The 20,280-nt window shown below is 44.2% G+C and overlaps 1 protein-coding gene across 7 annotated transcripts in view; it reads right to left on the reverse strand.

Moving 5' to 3' along the window:
- Positions 1 to 670: 670 nt before the first annotated feature.
- LOC137561064 (inositol polyphosphate-5-phosphatase A-like) overlaps positions 671 to 20,280 on the reverse strand; it is a 104,950-nt gene continuing 85,340 nt past the window's right edge. For all 7 annotated transcript variants that reach the window (XM_068272291.1, XM_068272293.1, XM_068272290.1 and 4 more), the window contains 9 exons: positions 17,672 to 17,791; positions 14,902 to 14,980; positions 14,737 to 14,808; positions 9,082 to 9,156; positions 7,752 to 7,825; positions 7,552 to 7,663; positions 7,410 to 7,478; positions 6,285 to 6,341; positions 671 to 841 (listed from right to left, as the gene is read on the reverse strand). In XM_068272291.1, coding sequence (XP_068128392.1) covers positions 6,288 to 6,341; positions 7,410 to 7,478; positions 7,552 to 7,663; positions 7,752 to 7,825; positions 9,082 to 9,156; positions 14,737 to 14,808; positions 14,902 to 14,980; positions 17,672 to 17,791 — 655 coding nt within the window. In that variant the 3' untranslated portion in view covers positions 671 to 841; positions 6,285 to 6,287. The remainder of the gene's footprint in view (positions 842 to 6,284; positions 6,342 to 7,409; positions 7,479 to 7,551; positions 7,664 to 7,751; positions 7,826 to 9,081; positions 9,157 to 14,736; positions 14,809 to 14,901; positions 14,981 to 17,671; positions 17,792 to 20,280) is intronic.

The following is a 20,280-nucleotide window of genomic DNA, read 5'->3' on the forward strand; positions in this document are numbered from 1 at the left end:
GGGGGCTCCGTGAATAGCCTGCGGGCCGCCGATGGCGGCTCGCAAGCTAAATGTAAACACAAGCGGAAATAATCCGCTTTGTTTACATTTGTACGGCGCTGCTGCGCAGCAGCGCCGTAAGGCAGATCGGCGATCCCCGGCCAATCAGCGGCCGGGGATCGCCGCCATGTGACAGGGGACGTCCTGTCACTGGCTGCACAGGACGGATAGCGTCCTGTGCAGCCCAGATCTCCCGGGGGAGAAGGTAGGAGAGGGAGGGGGGAGAATGTCGCCGCGGAGGGGGGCTTTGAGGTGCCCCCCCCCCGCAAAATGCCTGCAAGTAGGAGCGATCAGACCCCCCCTGCACATCATCCCCATAGGGGGGAAAAAAGGGGGGCGATCTGATCGCTCTGTGTGGCCGCGGATCTGTGCTGGGGGCTGCAGAGCCCACCCAGCACAGATCCAAACAAACAGCGCTGGTCCTTAAGGGGGGGTAAAGGGTGGGTCCTCAAGTGGTTAAGAAGGAATCTGCCCTATTTAGTGATTTCTTAGGATGTCTGAGACAGTTCTGCATGGATTTCTAAAAATCTACTAATATTTTGTCTCAGACACTCTTGATAAATGTCCCCCACTGTGTTTTCCTGCATAAGTAACATAGAAAAGGCTAAATAAAATACAAACACACATCATGTACAGTAAGAACACTTTATACAAACTGCATCTTAAATAAAACATGATAATATTAAATAGCTGTAATCGTGAAAGCACCCCTAAACTAACTTATCTGCCAGTAATACAAAAAGACGTCCTCTTATGCAGCAGTCGTCGTGTCATCTGTCAGTAGTGTGATCCAGCGCGATATCTGTTAAACCGATGAAAAGCAAGGTCATTTGTGTGTTTCTTAGCTGAATGGATAACAATAACATAACTACTCTGGCAAATGAAAGACTGGATATGATTGGCTGCTGGGTGTCAGGGCCGGTTTAAGCAACAATGGGGCCCCAGGGCAAAATAAACCTGGGGCCCCCCCCCCCCCAACATATACAGCATTAGGAGACCTTTTTTGCAGCTGGTATAGTCAGGGTGTGAAGTCCCAATCGGTCGGAGCTCCACATTCTGGCTATCCCAGCCTGCATGGGGGACAAGGGGTTAAAAAGTTTCAGGAGGGGGGACCTCACATAATTTTTTTTTTTTTTTTAATTCCAACACTCTAAACATAAAAAAATTGGGAAAATAGGAAAAAATGCCTGGGATCTTCATACAGCCATATTGCGGCTGTATAGCGATCCCTGGCAAAAGTGCTGCGGCTGCGTATAGACCCCCTGGAAACCCCGTCAGGAAATTTATTGCGCTTTCGTTTGATGCATGTAAAATTACACTACCGTTAGGTTTGCTACTAAAAGTGACATTTACCGCATTTAAAAGTATACTTTTTTCCTTCGAAACTTTAAAATCGATTTTCTCAAAAACTAAAAGGTCTTTTTGAAAAATTGTTTTTTCCTCTTATTCCTAATGATCTCCTTAACATATCCTGCAAATTTAGGGTTTCTAGCATTTAAGGTGGATTTGCTATTAACCATTAAAGTCGGCAGGTTTTTAAATGTGTATTTTTTTTCCTTTGAAACTTTGAAGAGAGAGAGAGAGAGAGAGAGAGAGAGAGAGAGAGAGAGAGAGAGAGAGAGAGAGAGAGAGAGAGAGAGAGAGAGTGAGTGTGGTGTGTGTGGTGTGTGTGTGGTGTGTGGGGTGGGGGGGGGTGTAGGGGGAGGAGAGAGAGAGAGTGTGTGTGGTGTGTGTGTGTGTGTGTGGTGTGGTGTGTGTGTGTGTGGGGGAGGGGGTGGGTGGTGTGTGTGTGTGTAGGGGGAGGGAGCGTATGTGTGTGTGGTGTGTGTGTGTGTGTGGGGGGGATTGTATGTGTGTGTGTGGGGGGAGAGTGTATGTGTGTGTGTGTGGGGGGGGGGGGGGGAGTGTATGTGTGTGTGTGGGGGGGAGTGTATGTGTGTGTGTGGGGGGGAGTGTATGTGTGTGTGTGTGTGGGGGGGGGGGGGGGTGTGTGGCAGGGCCGGTGCTACCGTAAAGGCAGTGGAGGCAGCTGCCCCAGGGCCCCAGAGCTTGTAGGGGCCCCCAATGGCTACAAGAGGAAAAAATAATTTCAAATCGGCCTTATAGTTTGAGAAAATCGATTTTAAAGTTTCAAAGGAAAAAAAATACACATTTAAAAACCTGCCGACTTTAATGGTTGATAGCAAATCCACCTTAAATGCTAGAAACCCTAAATTTGCAGGATATGTTAAGGGGATCATTAGGAATAAGAGGAACAAACAATTTTTCAAAAAGACCTTATAGTTTTTGAGAAAATCGATTTAAAAGTTTCGAAGGAAAAAAGTATACTTTTAAATGCGGTAAATGTCACTTTTAGTAGCAAACCTAACAGTAGTGTAGCCTGTAGATGTTGAGCCCAAACATCCAAAGTCATAACAAGCAAAGAAAGTCCAGGTTAGCACACCATTGGAAGATTCAGGTTTCTTCAATTTATTGCTTCATAAGCACATAGATATGACAATTGTTTCGGGGCCAACAACGGGTCCCCTTCTTCAGATAGTGCAAACAAACAATACACCCATTGTGCACATCAAATATATACTCCAGGAGGTGGAGATCCACCTATGACAATCAAAGCAATAGCCCCTCCCATCATTTCTGCTTCAGCATAAGGGGAGGGAAGGGGAAAGAAGAGAAATGGAGAGGGAAGGAGAAGGGGGAAAAAAAGGGGGAAAAAAAGGGGGAAACAAAAGAAAAAAGAAAGAAGAAAAAGATTGCCAATAACAAGTGACAACAATCCCAAAAATAATGTGACATGATTATTGCAGCAAGGGAGATCCCCTTTAGATACTCTGTGAGGTAAGACAGTCCCAGCATCGCTCCCACCATAGGTCAGCTATGTAGGCAATGTCCCATTGACCAAATGGGTCGCATCGAATTAAATTAGAATGTCCCCCAGGTTATCTCTCACTCAAGAAACAGTTCAATGAATTATATTGGTTAAGCCCTCTCGGAGAGACCGTATCCAAAGTGTGTATCCAATACGCCTCCCTCTGCAGTAGTAGTTTGTCCCGGTCACCACCCCTTCGAGGTTTCTTAACACAGTCAATGACCAGCCCTTTCAGATCACTGGCAGCAAACCTAACGGTAGTGTAATTTTACATGCATCAAACAAAAGCGCAATAAATTTCCTGACGGGGTTTCCAGGGGGTCTATACGCAGCCGCAGCACTTTGGCCAGGGATCGCTATACAGCCGCAATATGGCTGTATGAAGATCCCTGGCATTTTTTTCTATTTTCCCAATTTTTTTTTTTATGTTTAGAGTGTGGGAATTTTTTTTTAAATTATGTGGGGTCCTCCCTCCTGAAACTTTTTAACCCCTTGTCCCCCATGCAGGCTGGGATAGTCAGAATGTGGAGCTCCGACCGATTGGGACTTCACACCCTGACTATACCAGCTGCAAAAAAGGTCCCCTAATGCCAATTTTTGTTTCGTGGTATATGTTGGGGGGGCCCTCAGGTTTATTTTGCCCGGGGGCCCCATTGTTGCTTAAACCGGCCCTGGTGTGTGGGGGAGTGTATGTGTGTATGTGTATGTGTGTGGGGAGAGTGTATGTGTGGGTGGGGGGGGAGTGTGTGTGGGGTGTGTGTGTGTGTAGGGGGGGGAGTGTGTGTGTGTGTGTGTGTGTGTGTGTACGTGTGTGTACGTGTGTGTACGTGTAAAGAAAGGATGAAAAGAGTATGTTATGGAGTGTGAAAATAATATATAAGGAATTAGGGCGGAGCCTGGAAGGGAAGCGACCAGCAGCAGGAGGAGACGTCCTCTGAGTGTTTTAATTATACATGCGCTTTTTACTTTGATGTTTGTGAGTATAACTCTTAACTTTTATACAATAAATCGTGGATTTTACACTATTGGAAGCCTTTCAGTTCGTAGATATATGCCCCTACCCTGCTATCAAGTTGTGGAGGTGGACCATAACCCGGAGTATTGAGGCTGAGACTGCACACCCATTGAAACGAATACAGCTGTCTGTGAGTGTGGGCAGCGTGCTAAAAGGGTGAGCAGGACATTGATAGGTGTTGGTGCTCTATGTATCCAGCCGTTGTATAAGCAGGATTGCACTATGATAGTTTCTCACTGTTTTGTTTGAGATTGGATGCATCATAAACCATTGAAAAGAAGTTGGTCAACTCTCTAAAGTGCGGTTGCTGTCTGTAGGGCTGGGCAGCCTTGCAGCATTGTGAGCGTGCCATTTGTTGGTCATTTATCACGGAAGTAGAGGTGACCCCATAGTAGAAGCTGCACAATTGGACCCCATAGGGTGCTGGCCCCCATACGGTTGAACTAACGGATCGTACTATGATCGTGTGTCTTTCTTTCCTTTTTTGCATGTGAACTGTGCCATTAACTGGAGGATTCGCTTGGAGCTTCTGGATTTAAATGGTGGACATTGGAGGATGCACTCAAAGAGAACTGTTTGCAGAAATTGAATTGTTGGGAAAGGGTAGCGCACTCCATAAGCAATAATATATAAGGAATTGTGGGGTTTTTTCTTGTAGAATTATTATAGTTTGTAAATGTATTGTACTGTACTTGGTTCATTTATCTAATTATTAAACAGAAGTCATTGAGTGTTTGTAGCACAATAAAGTGTGGTAAATGTAGGTGTGAGGGCTGGTTCACACTCGGTGCTTCCCCGCGATCGCGTTTGGGGCCGCATTCGCAACTCGGTGGGTAAAATCTCGTGATTTGCGCTTGTGATTCCCGTTCAATAAAACGAAAATCACAGCGCGATCGCCCCCAAAATGCTGCATGTAACGCATTTGCAATTGATCAAAATCGCAAACGCTACAGTGTGAGTGTATCCAAACATTAGCAGCAGTAATTGCCGGCGATCAGAAAAGTGCTGAAAAACCACCTAGTGTGAACTAGTAGTCATGTGGTGTTCAGTGGTAATTGTGACGCTAAACAGCAAATGCTGATCACATGAGAAAGTGATAGATTACGTACTGAATTCGGTAAAGCAGAAAACAGCTGATTTTACAAAACAGTTTATGAAATGTCAATCCACTAAGGCTGTTACCCAGGGCCGCTTTTAGGCATAGGCATTCCAGGCCATTGGTCCTGGGGGGGGCACCATGCCCCTGGATTAAGCCCTGCCCCTGTATGGAACCCTGCCCGGACTAAGCCCCGCCCCATAGGTGTTCTATCACCTGCTTCTGCTGCGTCTGGATAGTGTAAGTAGCAGGCAGCTTCCACTGCGTCCCTCAGTGCCCCATTACCCCACAGTGCATCCATATGTCCCCCTGTGACTCCTCCTGGCCCCTGTGCCTCCCTACAGAGAGGGAAAATGGTGATCAATGTCACAGTGGAAAATGTAGTTGTAGTGAAAATCCAAAATGATGAAAAATAGATTATTGAGTGAAAGGTCGCCATGCAGGAGGGTTTCTAACCTACCAACTTTTTTCGACATTTACAATTTTTTTTTGAGTTGCAGTCAGTTTTGACGTACTGCACATAGGGCTTGATTCACTAACTGGCGCTTAGCGCCGGTGTGAAAAGTCCTTTTCAGCTGCTAGTGTGCGCAAACCTACTGCGCGCGCAGCGAGGGTGCGCCGATATTAGTGCGCAGTGCGACCATAACGTTGCACCCGCTGGCCCTTACAAGTCGCACCCGGTGCGACGGAAATGGCGCATCGGGTGCCCCCGAAGTGGCGCATCATAGCCGGGTGCGACTTTTAAGGGCCAGCAGCGCGCACTGTTACCCTGTGCATGAGCGGGATTGTTTAAAATGTGTGGGCGCAAACCACCTAACGCCGTGATTTGCGCACACTAACGCTTAGCGCCGGTTAGTCCATAGACTTTCATTTTAACATTCACAATACAGCAGTGAGTACAGCCCACATGCGGGAGTGCTTTGTGCATGTGTACTACATATTTGTGACATTGTGCGCAGAACGCTCCCGGCCGCAGGCTGCACGATCAGGGCACGGGTTCACCGGGCAGCGCCTGCGCACTGCTCACCCACCCTTCTGTCCAGGAAGTAGCTTCGGGGCTAAGAAAACATAAGGGAGGGGAGTGGAGGAGAACGCATGGAGCAGTGGGCATGAGGAGGAGAACATCCCACACATGCCTGCTTCCCCCATCAGAGCGCTAAGTTATCCTTGAAGGGCGGGTCTCCCATGACTTAGTGAATTACCCACTGTCACATCTGAGAGCCAGTATTAAACGCTGTACCTTTTTAAACGCTGTAACTTATTACCTGTCAATTTTCAGGCTGGTCTAAAGCAGATTCCATGTCAAAGTAGAGGAACACTGGCTAGAAACAAAAAAAACCCAAACCCATTAGTCAAAATAAAAATACATTTTTATTAAAGTAGAGAATTGAAATACACCTTACTAACGGCACCAAATAGAGGTTAAAATTGATTACGTTGTTCATGAGTTCTGGAAATTGGCACTTTTTGGGAGAGGAAGTACAAATTTTGGTTACAGTGATGCTCTATCACTGCAACTCAAAGGCTCTTTTAAAAATAAAAAACAGACTGGATTTCAGTATGTACCACTTCTGGTAGTGAGCCCTTAGGGCCCTTTTACAATGAAAATCGCACTGTAAATTTACACCAAGCCTGTTTGCTACCATGATTCTCAACAAGCTAAAAAATAAATAAATAATAATAATTATCAAACGGAGAAAAAAATGCAGCATTTTGGCGAACATCAAAAAATTGAGGAGCACCAGTAGAAAAAGGCTACCGCGATTACCATGTTATTGCTGTACCATTGCGATTGGCAAAACACGGCGATCCAAAAACGCAATTGGAAATGCAGCTGGTGTAAAAAGTCCCTTATAGTGCCATTATTATTTATATAGCGCCAACATCTTCTGTAGCGCTATACATAGTGCAAAACAAATATTGGGGAACATATATACATGAGAAGTTCAACACACTGTACAGTCATGACGTCCAGTAATACAAATACATACATAGTTAATGTGTGGTTTGAGATATCACTAAAATTGGTACACAGTGATATGATAAATTACAGCAAAATAATAAACAATAGGAGATGGTCCTTGCCCTTGGATGCTTACAATCTACTAAATTCTCAAATTTGCTGCAACTGGAATGATCACCGTAGTCTCTCTCTTATATCTGCCACCAGGCGGCCTTGACTGAATAATCAGTTTTTATTGATACCCAGAGGTGGCCATTCAGAGGTTCAGAATTCTCCAGACTGAGAGCTACTAGCCAATCAGAGCCTTCCGACCACAGCTGCTCCTTCCTATAAGTTGGGAAGAGGCCAGTCACAGCATAACTCTTGATGTACATTATGATTTTGTTATTGAATTCCTAGTGATTAAAAATGGTTTATCTCTTCTCACCTTGTGGTCACCCATGCAAGAATCTCCTCCAATCCGTCCATACTTAACGTAGCGTTCTCCATCTTGTCCCTGCGGAGGAGAGGAGAGTGAGGTAAGGCAAGAGAGTGATGAGGAGACAGAAGCGTATAGACAAATCCCTGACCTTCTGCAGCAGAGCCCGGGCGGGGTGAGACATGAAGACCCGGTCACACCACGCGGGACATCGTGTACCCATAAACTCCAAGGGTTCCGTCACATTTTCACTAAAAGGATAACTGGGGCAAACACAGGAGAAGGTCAAAGTTCTAATTACATAATTAATTACATATAATATATTAACGGTAATCTGTAAAGACTTCTTACGTGGGTGGGAAGGATATCTGGACCTCGCTGAGCTCATTCAGGAATAGAATTGGCTCGTGGTCAAATCTGAGCAGCTATACATAAAATCATATCAATAGTTCAAGTACAGTACATCTAAAAGTGTACAACACATGCGTAAAGGACACCTGACTCAAGGCAAACTACCTAAGGCAAGCACAGAGGATTGGTCAAGCTGGATCCACATCTGTGCATTCACTGTTTATCTCCTCACATTTTCAGACAGGAAGAGGCTGGCTTGGGGCAATGTTCCCTCTTATCATCCTCCCATTCCCTCCTCTCCCCCACCCCATTTACTCCCAAGCAGGGGGGGGGGGGGTGATAGCAGGAGACATCATTGCAAGCCTACCTCTTCCTATCTGAAAAATAGATTTTAGCCAAAAGTCAGATTTTTTAAGGAGTGATTACAGGGACTGGGGAGACAAAGCAGGAAATCTGGGCGCCTGTTAGCACCAGAAGTTTGGGTGCCGCCATAAGCGCCTACGGACATATCGACATTGAGGGGTAATTTGGGCACCTGATAAATAGCAGGAGCTGGTACAGCATGGGTTTAGGGTTATCATACGTGTGTATCATACTTGATTGTATACTCTACCCAGAGTAATGTGAACTTGTATTATTGACAATCACTCCAGTGTATGATCTGGCATTGTATTACTACCTGTATTGTGTTGTTGCATCTTATTGCTTATTATCTGTACTGTGTTCTTGTATCTTATTGCTTATTACCTGTATTGTTGTATCTATTGTCTATTACCTGTATTGTGCTGTCGGTCACCCTTGTCATCATTGTCTGTAACCTTATTTAGTGTCCAGTGCTGCATAATATGTTGGAGCTATATAAATCCACTAAGTAATAATAATGTCAGGTAGGAAGTTTGTGCGGGGGGGTTCTAGGGTCAGGCTTCAGGTAGGAAGTTTGTGCGGGGATGGAGGATTTAACGTTAGGCGTCAGGTTAGAAGCTGGGAGGGGGTGATTAGGGTTAGGCATCGGGGGGAGAGTTCTTTGAGAAAGTAGGCTTAGGTATAGCCATAGTAAAATATTGGTATTTAATACCGATATGTCACGCTTTAATAGTAAAATATTGCTATTCAATACCAAAATTTTACTATCGGGATTGCTGGGCGCCCAAATTTCCATGCGCCTTTTTTCGATATATGCCTGGGGACAAAGAGGAGAAGAATGAACAGTGCGCACAGAGGTATGTGGATCCAGCATAAACATACCTCAGTGCTTACCTCAGGTAGCCTTGCTCAGGTCAGGTGTCTATGAACAACACACTTTTCTGTAATTGTGTACAATGACTCTCACCATATGTTCACTGTCATCCTGGAAGATCTTCACATTCTGATGTTCAAATCTTTTACACTTCATGGTAAGCTGAACCTGACAGGAGGGCAAGACAGTGACGGGAGCGGTGAATGATGGGAGTGAGAAGGGTGACAACAGTGAGGACAAAGGGGCTTAGTGATCACTAAAGACCTCTGAGAGGAAATAATAGATGGCAACGTGAATAAGGAAATGGTGGATTAGGAAACCTACGGAGTCCAGACATAGTATGATAATCCGTAGTAATGTGACTAGCTCCACCTAAAAACATCTCCCGCATTTCTAACACAGGACACTACCAAACTTCTGGTGCATGCCCTGATCATTTCCCGACTAGACTATTGCAACTCTCTGCTCTGCGGTCTCCCTGACAACCGTTTAGCCCCGCTACACTCTATTATGAACTCTGCTGCACGACTCATCTACCTCTCCTGACGCTTCTCCATCCCAAGCCCCCTCTGTCAGTCCCTTCACTGGCTGCCAGTTACACAAAGGATACAATTTAAAATCCTTACTCTCGCCTACAAAGCTCTCCACAACATAGCTCCTTCCTATCTTAATCAACTTATTTCCAGAGACCATCCTACACGCAATCTCCGCTCTGCTAACGATATCCTTCTGTCTTCTTCACTGATCACGTCTTCCCACTCCCGCTTACAAGACTTCTCTCGGTCCTCTCCCCTCCTCTGGAACACTCTCCCTCAACACATCCGCCACTCACCCACACTTACTATTTTTAGGCGCAATCTGAAAACTCACCTCTTCAGGCAAGCATACTGTCCTACCTAGGACACCGCCCACTGACCACCATCTCTACCTTCTCATACACAGCTTCCCTTTACCTACTGTCCTATACCTTAAATGTTTAGACTGTAAGGCCTTTTGGCCAGGGCCCTCTTCCCTTTCGTCCCACAATGCTGTGTAATGGGTGTACATACCTCCCACCTCTGTGTAAAATATCTTGTTAATTTGTTTACTGTTTTAGCTGTAATACCTTCTTGTCTTGTATCAACTGTTTGCATTGTATGCTTGTATCCTGTAAGCTATTGTACGGCGCTGCGGAAGATGCTGGCGCTATTTAAATCAATAACAATAATAATAATAAGAATAAGAGTTGTGAAAATCAGGCAATGTAAAGTTTAGCATTATACTAACATCAAGTGTTAGTGGTTTCGCTTTTATGGATTGTGCAACTTTTCTAGAAACTCTGTGTGACTGATTAAGGAAGTGATGATTAAACTGTAGTAAGGTCAGATGTAAAACACTTCTCAGTCTAGCTGCAGTTGGTATGACGCAGAGATCAGGATACCAATGAACTTCTGCTGGGGGAGTGGTGGTTGTTAAAGACAGGTATACATTCTGCAGATACTCATATCAATGATAAAGAGGCAGATAACAATTTGTGTCATCAGTTGAGACAAGGCTGGAAAGGCTCAGCAAAGGGAAGATAAGTATAGCATCACTGAAGGAAAAGCTCTCAGTAAAGGGAAGGCAAGTATAGTATCACTGAAGGCATGTACCTCTGAAGACAAAACAAACAAAGCCAGTTACAGTAATAAAAGGAAAATCATAAAGAGGTATTCACAGTGGGCAGTGAATCAATGAAGAGGAGGCGGCCAGTGTATCAATGAAGAGAAGGCAGGCAGTGTATGAGTGAAGAGGAGGCGGGCAAAGTACCAGTGAAGAGGAGGCAGGCAGTGTATCAGTGAAGAAAGGCAGGCAGTGTATCAGTGAAGAAAGGCAGGCAGTATATCAGTGAAGAGCAGGCGGGCAGTGTATAAATAAAGTGTAGGTGGGTAGATTATCAGTAAAGAGCAGGCGGTCAGTGTATCAGTGAAGAGCAGGCGGGCAGTGTATAAATAAAGTGTAGGTGGGTAGATTATCAGTAAAGAGCAGGCGGGCAGTGTATCAGTGAAGAGCAGGCGGGCAGTGTATAAATAAAGTGTAGGTGGGTAGATTATCAGTAAAGAGCAGGCGGACAGTGTATCAGTGAAGAGCAGGCGGGCAGTGTATCAGTGAAGAGCAGGCGGGCAATGTATCAGTGAAGAGCAGGCGGGCAGTGTATCTGTGTAGAGAGGCAGGCAGTGTATCAGTGTAGAGAGGCAGGCAGTGTATAAATAAAGTGTAGGTGGGTAGATTATCAGTAAAGAGGAGGCGGGCAGAGTATCAGTGAAGAGGAAATAGGAAGTGTGTCAGTGAAGGGGAGGCCAGCAGTGTATCAGTGGGGGGAAAATGTTAGCAGTGGTCCCACAAGGGTCAGTACTAAGCCCAATCCTGTTTAATGCATGTATTAATGATCTAACAGATGGAGTACAAAGTAATGTTGCCATATTTGCAGATTTTGTTTTTTTTTTCATTATGCAGAATTATAAACATTAAGCAGGAGGATAGTGATATTTTACAGGCTCATGAGCACAGTTATATGGGCGAACAGATGGCACATCAAATTTAATATACATAAATGTTAAAGAGAGTCTGAAGCCATTTAAATTGCCTCCTTTTATTGCTCAGTTTTCGTAAGCATTGAGATGAAAGCTGATTCACCACATTCCTGCGGCAGAACAAGGTATTTATCACACACCCCAAAATCCTGACCGCAGAATTTTGGATCCTGGAAGAGGCAGAGCTGTGTGCAGTAGCTCTGCCTCTGCTCCAGTCAAGGGGTGTACTGCACACAGCTCTGCCTCCCCCAGGTAGCAAAATCTACAACTTGGAAAGTCGTGGAATTTTGCCCTGAGATTTCGTGGGAGGCGGGGGGTGGAAAACCTTGTTCTGCCACGGGGATGCAGCGAATCAGTTTTGATCTTAATACTTAAGATAACTTGGCAATAAAAATAATTAAATTAAATGGCTTCAGACTTTCTTCAAGTCATGCACCTTGGATGTGCCATATAAAATAAACTGTATGAAGCTGGGAACATGAGACTTCAGACAAATTAAACAACCGTATTCAATGCCAAGCAGCAGCAGCTAAAGCAAATAAAATTCTGGCATACACCACAATATAGAAAGGATATTAACCTTCTAGAACAAGTACAAAGATGGGCAACTAAATTAATCAGATGAATGGAAGGTCTCACTTATCAAAAAAGTTTGGACTAACTGGGTCTAGTTAGTTTGGCATGTATAAATGCATCAAAGAGCAAGGTAAGCTCTGTACTCATTGGCGTAGTTAAAGAGCTAAGGGCCCCAATGCAAGTTTTACATTGGGCCCCTCCTCAAACAATTGGTGTAGAGCAGTGTTTCTCCGCATTCTATTGGTATGTACCCCTTATAAAACCCTGTACTCACCAAGTACCCCCTAGCATAGTAAACATTATCACAAGTACCCCTTGACAAATATATATTTAATTGCAGTACATAATAATTGGTACTAAATATTTTCCAAGCATTTACTATTGCTTTTAATTAGCTAAATACTAGTTTAGTGTGGTTTATATAGGATTTAGCATTTTCTAAAACTATTACATTTGTGATTCTTGGTTAAGTATATCAAGCCTAAGTACCCCCTGGAACCATCAGAAGTAACCCCCGGGGTACATGTACCACACTTTGAGAACCTAGGATGTAAAGCACCAAAACCTGCCAAAGAAGGAGGTGTAGGCAGGAGAAGGACACAGTTTGTTAATAATTACCTCTATTCACAGCAAATATAGAGGTGATCATTACCAGCACAGGACCAATGACGAGCTAATACAGTGGTTGAAGAAAAGCTCCTGATGTGCACCCCCATCCAGGGGCCCTAGTGCCTTTACTCTCTGCATCTCCTATTGCTACACCACTGTCTGTTCTGCATCCATGGTAGAGAGGGAGGAAGCCTGCCAGTAAAATGTAGCCATGTATCAGTGTAGAGAGGAGGCATATAACAAGATAATGAAATAGGGCAAGTACCGTATATCTATTAAAGCAGGCTAGATAAGGTAATAATAGTTAGTAATGGAGACTGGAAAGCAGGTACATGCAGAGGGGGTGCTCTTGATGCCCAGGACCCCCCCCCCCTTTCAAAATCTTCAAAAAGGCCCCTCTGGCCGCGCAAAGGAAGCCCCACCCCCAACTGGGATAAGCCCCGCCCACCCGCAGGAAGCCCACCTCCACCTGGGCCTCTTTGAAATGATGTGTGGCTGTTCTATCAGCTGCACCCACAATGACCTCTACCTCCCCCAAGACCCACAGGGACCTCCCTTTCCTCCAGCACTTATACTGACCTCTACCTTTTACAGAACCCACAGTTACTTCTCCTCCCCCCCCCCCCCCCCGTACCCACAGTGACCTACCCTTCCCCCAGCACCCACACTGACCTCTACCTCCACCTCCCCCAGCAACCACACTGACCTCTACCTCCACTAACAGCAACTATGCCATTCATAACAGCACCCACAGTGACCTCCCACCCCTGCACCCACAGCAATCCCACCAATATCCAGTTTGGAGTAAAGAGGTGCCATAAAGGAATCCTAGTGTAACCAGCCCCACAGCTGTATGGGAGCAGGTAAGATAGTGTCTCTCTGAGAGCAGTGACCTCTCCCTCCCCCAAAATTCACAGTGACCTTTCCCTCCCCCAGCATCTACAGTGACCTCTCCTTCCACCTAGGACTCATACTGACCTCTCCCTCCCCAGCATTAGCACTGCAGTGATCCTGCCTTCCCCAGCACCCACACTGACCCCTCCCTCCCCCAGCACCCACACTGACCCTTCCCTCCCCCAGCACCTACATTGACTCTTCCCTCACCCCAGCAGCACCCTTCATGTCCCCGGCAGTACCCTGCCTGTCCTAAGCAGCACACATAGTGACCTCCTCCAGCACCTAAACTGACCTCTCCCTCCCTCCCCCAGCACCCCCAATGACTTCCCCTTCCTGCAACACCCACACTGACCTCTACTTCTCCCAACATCCACCCCTCTCCCCCCCTCCCCCCATAGCTGGCACCCAGTACTCACACTCACAGGACCTCAAGTACCTGCACCCAGGCCTGACACCCAGTACTCACACCTGCACACAGCCTCCACATGGCACCCACTATCTGCACCAAGCACCCACTTAACCAGTACCAGCACCCACAGTATCTGCATTCAAAACCCATGTGACGACCAAAGCCCACCCATAGCCAGCACCCGGTATAGGCATGGCGGCAAGTATTCGTACACCCATGTCACATCCAGTACCTGCACTCAGCACCCACATGACATCCAGTACCTGCACCCAGATCTCACATGGCACTAAGTATTTGCAATCATCACCCGCATGCCATTAGATATCCACCCATAGCCAGAACCCACATGATACTCGGTACTCACACCCTGAACCCGCATGGCACCCGGGGGGGGGGCGCATTTGCAAGGACCCTTTTTTAAATTTGAGCACCCCACACTTAAGGACCCTCTGCACGGCCCTGCTGGAAAGGGTGATGATAAAATAGGTGAGCAGCTAAATACAAAAAAGAAACAAATAGAATTAGCTACTGAATTAATAAAAGGCCATACAAAAAGGACAAAGCACTGAAGAAAGGCAGCACAATCAGACAACTAAATCAGAACACTCAGTAATTACAGGACAGTATAAGCAGAAAAATGAAAACAAAACTAGGTATAGCTGTTTGCAGAAAGGCTTGATTCAGTATAATGCTGACAGGAATCACCTCTCCATCTTGCTCAAACACCACAGTCTCTCTGTCGCTCTCTCCAGTGGCACTTGGGGACCAGCCCTGGGCCTGCAATGACCAACATAAGATGTGGGAAGTACATTTTCACAGTATGCAGTGCACTAACATACACAGAACACGCCGTATTCATAATCAACACACCTGGACAAGGCTTTTTAAGTCCAAGCGAAAATTAAAATCTCCAAACAGGAAAAATGGAGCATTATAGTCATCTTGTAACCTGAAAAAGACATGAGTTAGAAGAATGCACATAATGAGGCTATCTCTTCTTACACATAAAGAAGAGATAGTGGAGGTATGGAAGAGAAATGAAGCCCAATGCACGAAAAGGTGGTAAATGTGCCCTGCGTAGGCAGCACACAGCAAGTTTCCCGGTACTAGCGTCAGGGCAGCAGTGCCGTTACACTATTAGCGCCATGCATGTAGTTATGGTATTGTTATAACAGCATCCCATGCGTTAGCCCGGTAGCTGCATGGGGCTAACAGTGTAATGGGCGCTGCTCCCCTGTTGTTTGTACCGGTAAATTTGACATGCACTGCCTGCGTATGGCACATTTGCCAGCATTTCATGCTCATGATCACAGGAAAATGGGTCTGCTTACTTCTAATCGGTAACTACATAATTTCAGGCCCATTTCCACTAAGTCCCAATATGCAGCATCTTCCCGCATGCAAGCCAGACGGGGAAATGCTGCCAATTCAGACAGGCCCACTTTAAGTAATGTCCAGAAGATTGCATTACCACTTCCCACAATTCAATAGTGGTTGATTCAGTATGAAGGAAGGTAGTACATCAAAATGACACACAGGTAAAACAGCCAATACTGTACACATTCAATGTGGTGACAGAAACCTACTGATTTTCTTGTGATGGGCACAGTTGTTAATATATAATAACTGTGTTTGCAAGGAGATCCACTTAAACCCATTAGCAGCTTCAATAGAGTTATCTTGTTTGAGATAAATGCACTGCTTTTGACTTCAGTCGGCAGAACTCATTGGGCTTGATTCACTAAGACAAATAACATGCCTTATCAAAGTTAGCATTCCTTATCAAAGTTAACACGCCTTATCAGAGTAGTATAGCAAATTTATGCCTGCTAATTGGCAATGACGAGACCTCCACTCATCCTGCCCTGAGCCCCTGCGGGTTCGTAGCTCTCGCTATGCTACTCTGATAAGGCATGTTAACTTTGATAAGGTGTGCTAACTTTGATAAGGCATGCTATTTGTCTTAGTGAATCAAGCCCCTTGTGCTGTAAATTGTTGGTATGCTTTGATCTCTCTCTACCAGCAGAACAGAAACGGAAAGCAGAAGTCCTCTGTTACTGTCTCACACTGCCCCCTAGTGACAAGTGGCCATAAATACACATTGCAGCAGTACTAATTAGAAGCAATGAAATGTAAGAAAGAAGAAATAAAAACTGTGCTAAAATAAATTGGCTTGGAGCACTTTCAAGCTTCTAAATAAATTGGCTGATAAAGGGTTAAATAAATCCTGGTAGAAGTGTGCAGTGATCTTGTAGCATTTGAGGACAGCAGCTTTGGACACATCATGCATCTTTAAAAAAAAACAACTATGCAAAACAAAATAATTTGTTCTTCTATTCCTCTCAACGTTTTGCATCCCGAGCTCTCTCTCTATACATGCAAGTTCAACAACTTCAACCGTGGGAGTATGCTTCTCCTAGCTCTACACAGCTACCCATACATTGGGGTCACCTGGCCCAAGGCGGTTTTCTCTTTACATCACTACTGGTGCAGCCATGTTGGCCGGGTCAAAAAAGGGATATTAAAGTGAAGCCCTCCCCTTTAGGGTACCTGAAGACTGTCAGCAAATGATGGAAATGGCCAAGCTTCAAAAAGCAGTTTTTGGGTGGACCTATGTATAATTAGCCTCTTTGGGTATTGATAAGCGTTATATATACCAGCTCCATCCCGCACATGGCATGCTCAGAGCGTATGACATCAGACCCTATCTCCATTTCTGCCCTCTTTAGGATGACCAACACAGCAAGCAGCTATAGTGTAATTTGCAAATATATTAACAGTATAAAAACTGTGGCCCTTATTCATTTCACTTTTTCTCATGGTGATTATGTGCTACTGCCACCTTATCAATAAAATGCCTTTTAACCTTGACAGAACTTTTCCACCTACTTTTTGGTACATATTCAATTCCAGAGTGCTAAAAAGTTAGATGAAAATGTATCTTCTAGGCGGAGCAGGATCATCCACCAGGCAACCTAGGCATGTGCTTGGGGCCTAGTGGGTGTCAAGGGGCCCATCTGTCACCTCCTTTGACTTCTCTTCACTTCAGCTTACCAAGAGAACCAAAAGGAGGCCCCAAATCTATTACCTTGCCTAAAGCCCAAATACATCTCAATCCATCTCTGCTTCTAGGATGAATAATGGCCTTTGTGTCTTCTATACTAGGATCCCAACTTTAAATGTTGTCAACATGGGTGCACTTGTCTATCTGGACAGGGCAGGTTAATTATCATAGCCTACATGAACTTTGGGATCTTGTATACTAGGGTATGTACTTAAAGCTATAGGCTTGCTATACACCAGCGGTTCTGGATGCTTGCTTGGCTTACAGGGGCGAAAAGAGGTAATTTGCATATTCAGTAGTGGTGCATTGTGGGTGACCACAAATGTTCACTTATAGCTGAATTATTGAAAGTTTCTTCTGTTTTAAGAAGGCAAATTTCACCAAACATGGCTTATGAGTAGGAGGGCTTTTCAGTCTCTTTTATCCCCCTATAACATTCCTAGTGTTTTGGTTCACCCCGAGCTGCTTGGTTACTAGGGTAGAAACACAAAGATCAGAATCTGACTATCTACTGTAAATAGACAGGCAGAACAGGGCTTTTTTTCAGTTGCTTTTGTTAACTAGACTTGCTGTTACCTAGTGAGCACATGGGTCAAGGCTCTCCTGCGGTTGGAGCTATATATAGAGGGCGAGCAGTCTGATGACACAAGATTTGAGGCATCATGGAAAAGGTGAAGGTTCACAAGGTCAAATATCCTGAAAAAAATAAGCACAGACAATTACAGAGTTGCCTAGCCACCGGCAGAGAAAAAGAAAACATAAGATTACAATTTTCAGGTACAAGGGGACATGATCTGCGTATGGAGGAAAACAGGGTTTTCCATATATTTAGGAAGGGGTTCTTAACAGTAAGAATGGTTAAAATGTGGAACATTTTTAGTAGTTATGGCAAGTTATAGCAAATTCTATATCTGCATTTAAAGGGGGCTTTGTTGCTTTCCTTGCATCGAAAGACACCCACGGCTAGAATTACTAGGTAATTTCCAGTGGCGTTGATCCAGGGATTTTATCTAACTGCCAGTTGGAAAGGATTTTTTCGCCTTTAAAGTGGTCTGAAAGTCAGTATTTCTACTTTGTTCCAAAATATTCCTCACAGCTTAAAAGCTTACTATCCCATAATTTCTTTTTTAGCAGAACATCACTGAAATTTTTAAACAAAAGCACTTTGTCCTCATATTCAGCTTCAATCCACATCCAAACTGTGGATAACAGTATCTTGTTTTACATTTCAATGTTGTTATAATGTGTGTAAACACGGTGTAACAAGTGGAGAGGAGCTCTCTGTGCTTCAAACACACACACACAGTTCAGAATAGCTCATTAGAAGATGTTGATATACAATAAAAAAGCATTTTTAATAAAATGCAATGCCAGCTTTCAGGGTACGATAAACTACACTTTGGAAACTTGTAATTTGTTAACAGTCAATATTACTTATGCACAAAAGCAAATATGATAACTGTATGAGTATTAAAATGTAGGAAAACACATTTTTATTGAATGTTATGTCGGAGTTTCAGACCACTTTAAAGGTTAATTGGCTAAAGCCTTGTAAGGGTTTTTTGCATTCCCCTGGATCAACTAGAGTATGTGACTGTGCAAGACACAAATCTTTTACTGGTTGAACTTTATGGACTTCTTTTTTAAACCAAACTGTGTAACTGTTGACTGCTGAACTGGTGTAACTAAACCTCTCCTGTACATTCCTATAATAAAGGGTAAAAACTGTAAAAATACAGAATCCATGACAGGCTGTGTTACTGTCTCCCTAATAGATTCTCTACAGAAATAAACAGAGAAGTTGAACTAATACTTGAATCCTGATAGCCAATGGGACGACAATGAGAGAAAATCTCTCCAATGGAGAGTCAGAGAGAAATATTAAAGAGGCACTGTAGTGACATATAGTAGAACGCAGTAAATTATTCCGGATACCCACTTTTACAGTTATTATCCTGATTATAGCATCAGAAACACTTCCTGTATCTATATATTGGTATGTAGCCCTGCACTACCAGTGATGCTTAGCCTAAGCTGTATAGCTATGCAGATTTCTCCTCCCAGAGCATTCAGAAAGAAATGAGGTTATTTTCACTGGCTTCGGAGTACTCTAAAACCTAGGTTCTCAACATGCGGTATGCGTACTCCAGGGGGTACTTCTGATGGGTCCAGGGGGTACTCGGGCTTGTTATACTTAACCAAGAATAACAAATTTAGAGATTTTAAAAATTATAATTCTTATTTAAACAACACCAAATTAGTATTTTAGCTAATTAAAAGCAATAATAAATGCTTGCACATTGTTTAGAACCAATTATCATGTACTACGATTAAATATATATTTGTCAAGGGGTACTTGTGATCATGTTTACTATGCTAGGGGGTACTCGATCAGTACAGGGTTTTAAAAGGGGTACACACTTATAAAATGTTGAGAAACACTGCTCTAAAACTCTCTAGTAAGGCCACATCTGGAATATGGAATTCAGTTCTGGGCACCACATTACAGGAAAGATATTGCAGTTTTAGAGCAGGTGCAGAGACGAGCAACAAAATTGATGCGTGGGATGGAAGGTCTCACTTATCAAGAAAGGTTAGATAAACTGGGTTTATTTAGTCTAGAGAAAAGACGCCTTAGAGGGGATCTAATTAACATGTATAAATACATCGGAGGGCAATATAATAGCTTGGCAGATGATCTTTTTGTCCCTAGGCCTTCTCAAAGGACTAGAGGACATGATCTGCGCATGGAGGAAAAACGTTTTAGCCATTTATTTAGGAAAGGGTTCTTTACAGTAAGAGTGATTAAGATGTGGAATGCATTGCCACAGGAAGTCGTTATGGCAAACTCTATACCTGCATTTAAAGGGGGCTTAGATGCTTTCCTTGCGTTGAAAGACATCCATGGCTACAATTACTAGGTAATGCCTAATGATGTTGATCCAGGGATTTTATCTGATTGCCATCTGGAGTCGGGAAGGAATTTTTCCCTTTAGGGGCTAATTGGACCATGCCTTGTAAGGGTTTTTTCGCCTTCCTCTGGATCAACAGGGATATGTGAGGGAGCAGGCTGGTGTTGTACTTTATACTGGTTGAACTCGATGGACGTATGTCTTTTTTCAACCAAAATAACTATGTAACTATGTAAACATTCCGCAGAGATCACCTGACGCCAGTAAAGATGT

This window comes from Hyperolius riggenbachi, chromosome 3 (genome assembly GCF_040937935.1).
Source record: "Hyperolius riggenbachi isolate aHypRig1 chromosome 3, aHypRig1.pri, whole genome shotgun sequence".
NCBI classification, from domain to species: Eukaryota; Metazoa; Chordata; class Amphibia; order Anura; family Hyperoliidae; genus Hyperolius; species Hyperolius riggenbachi.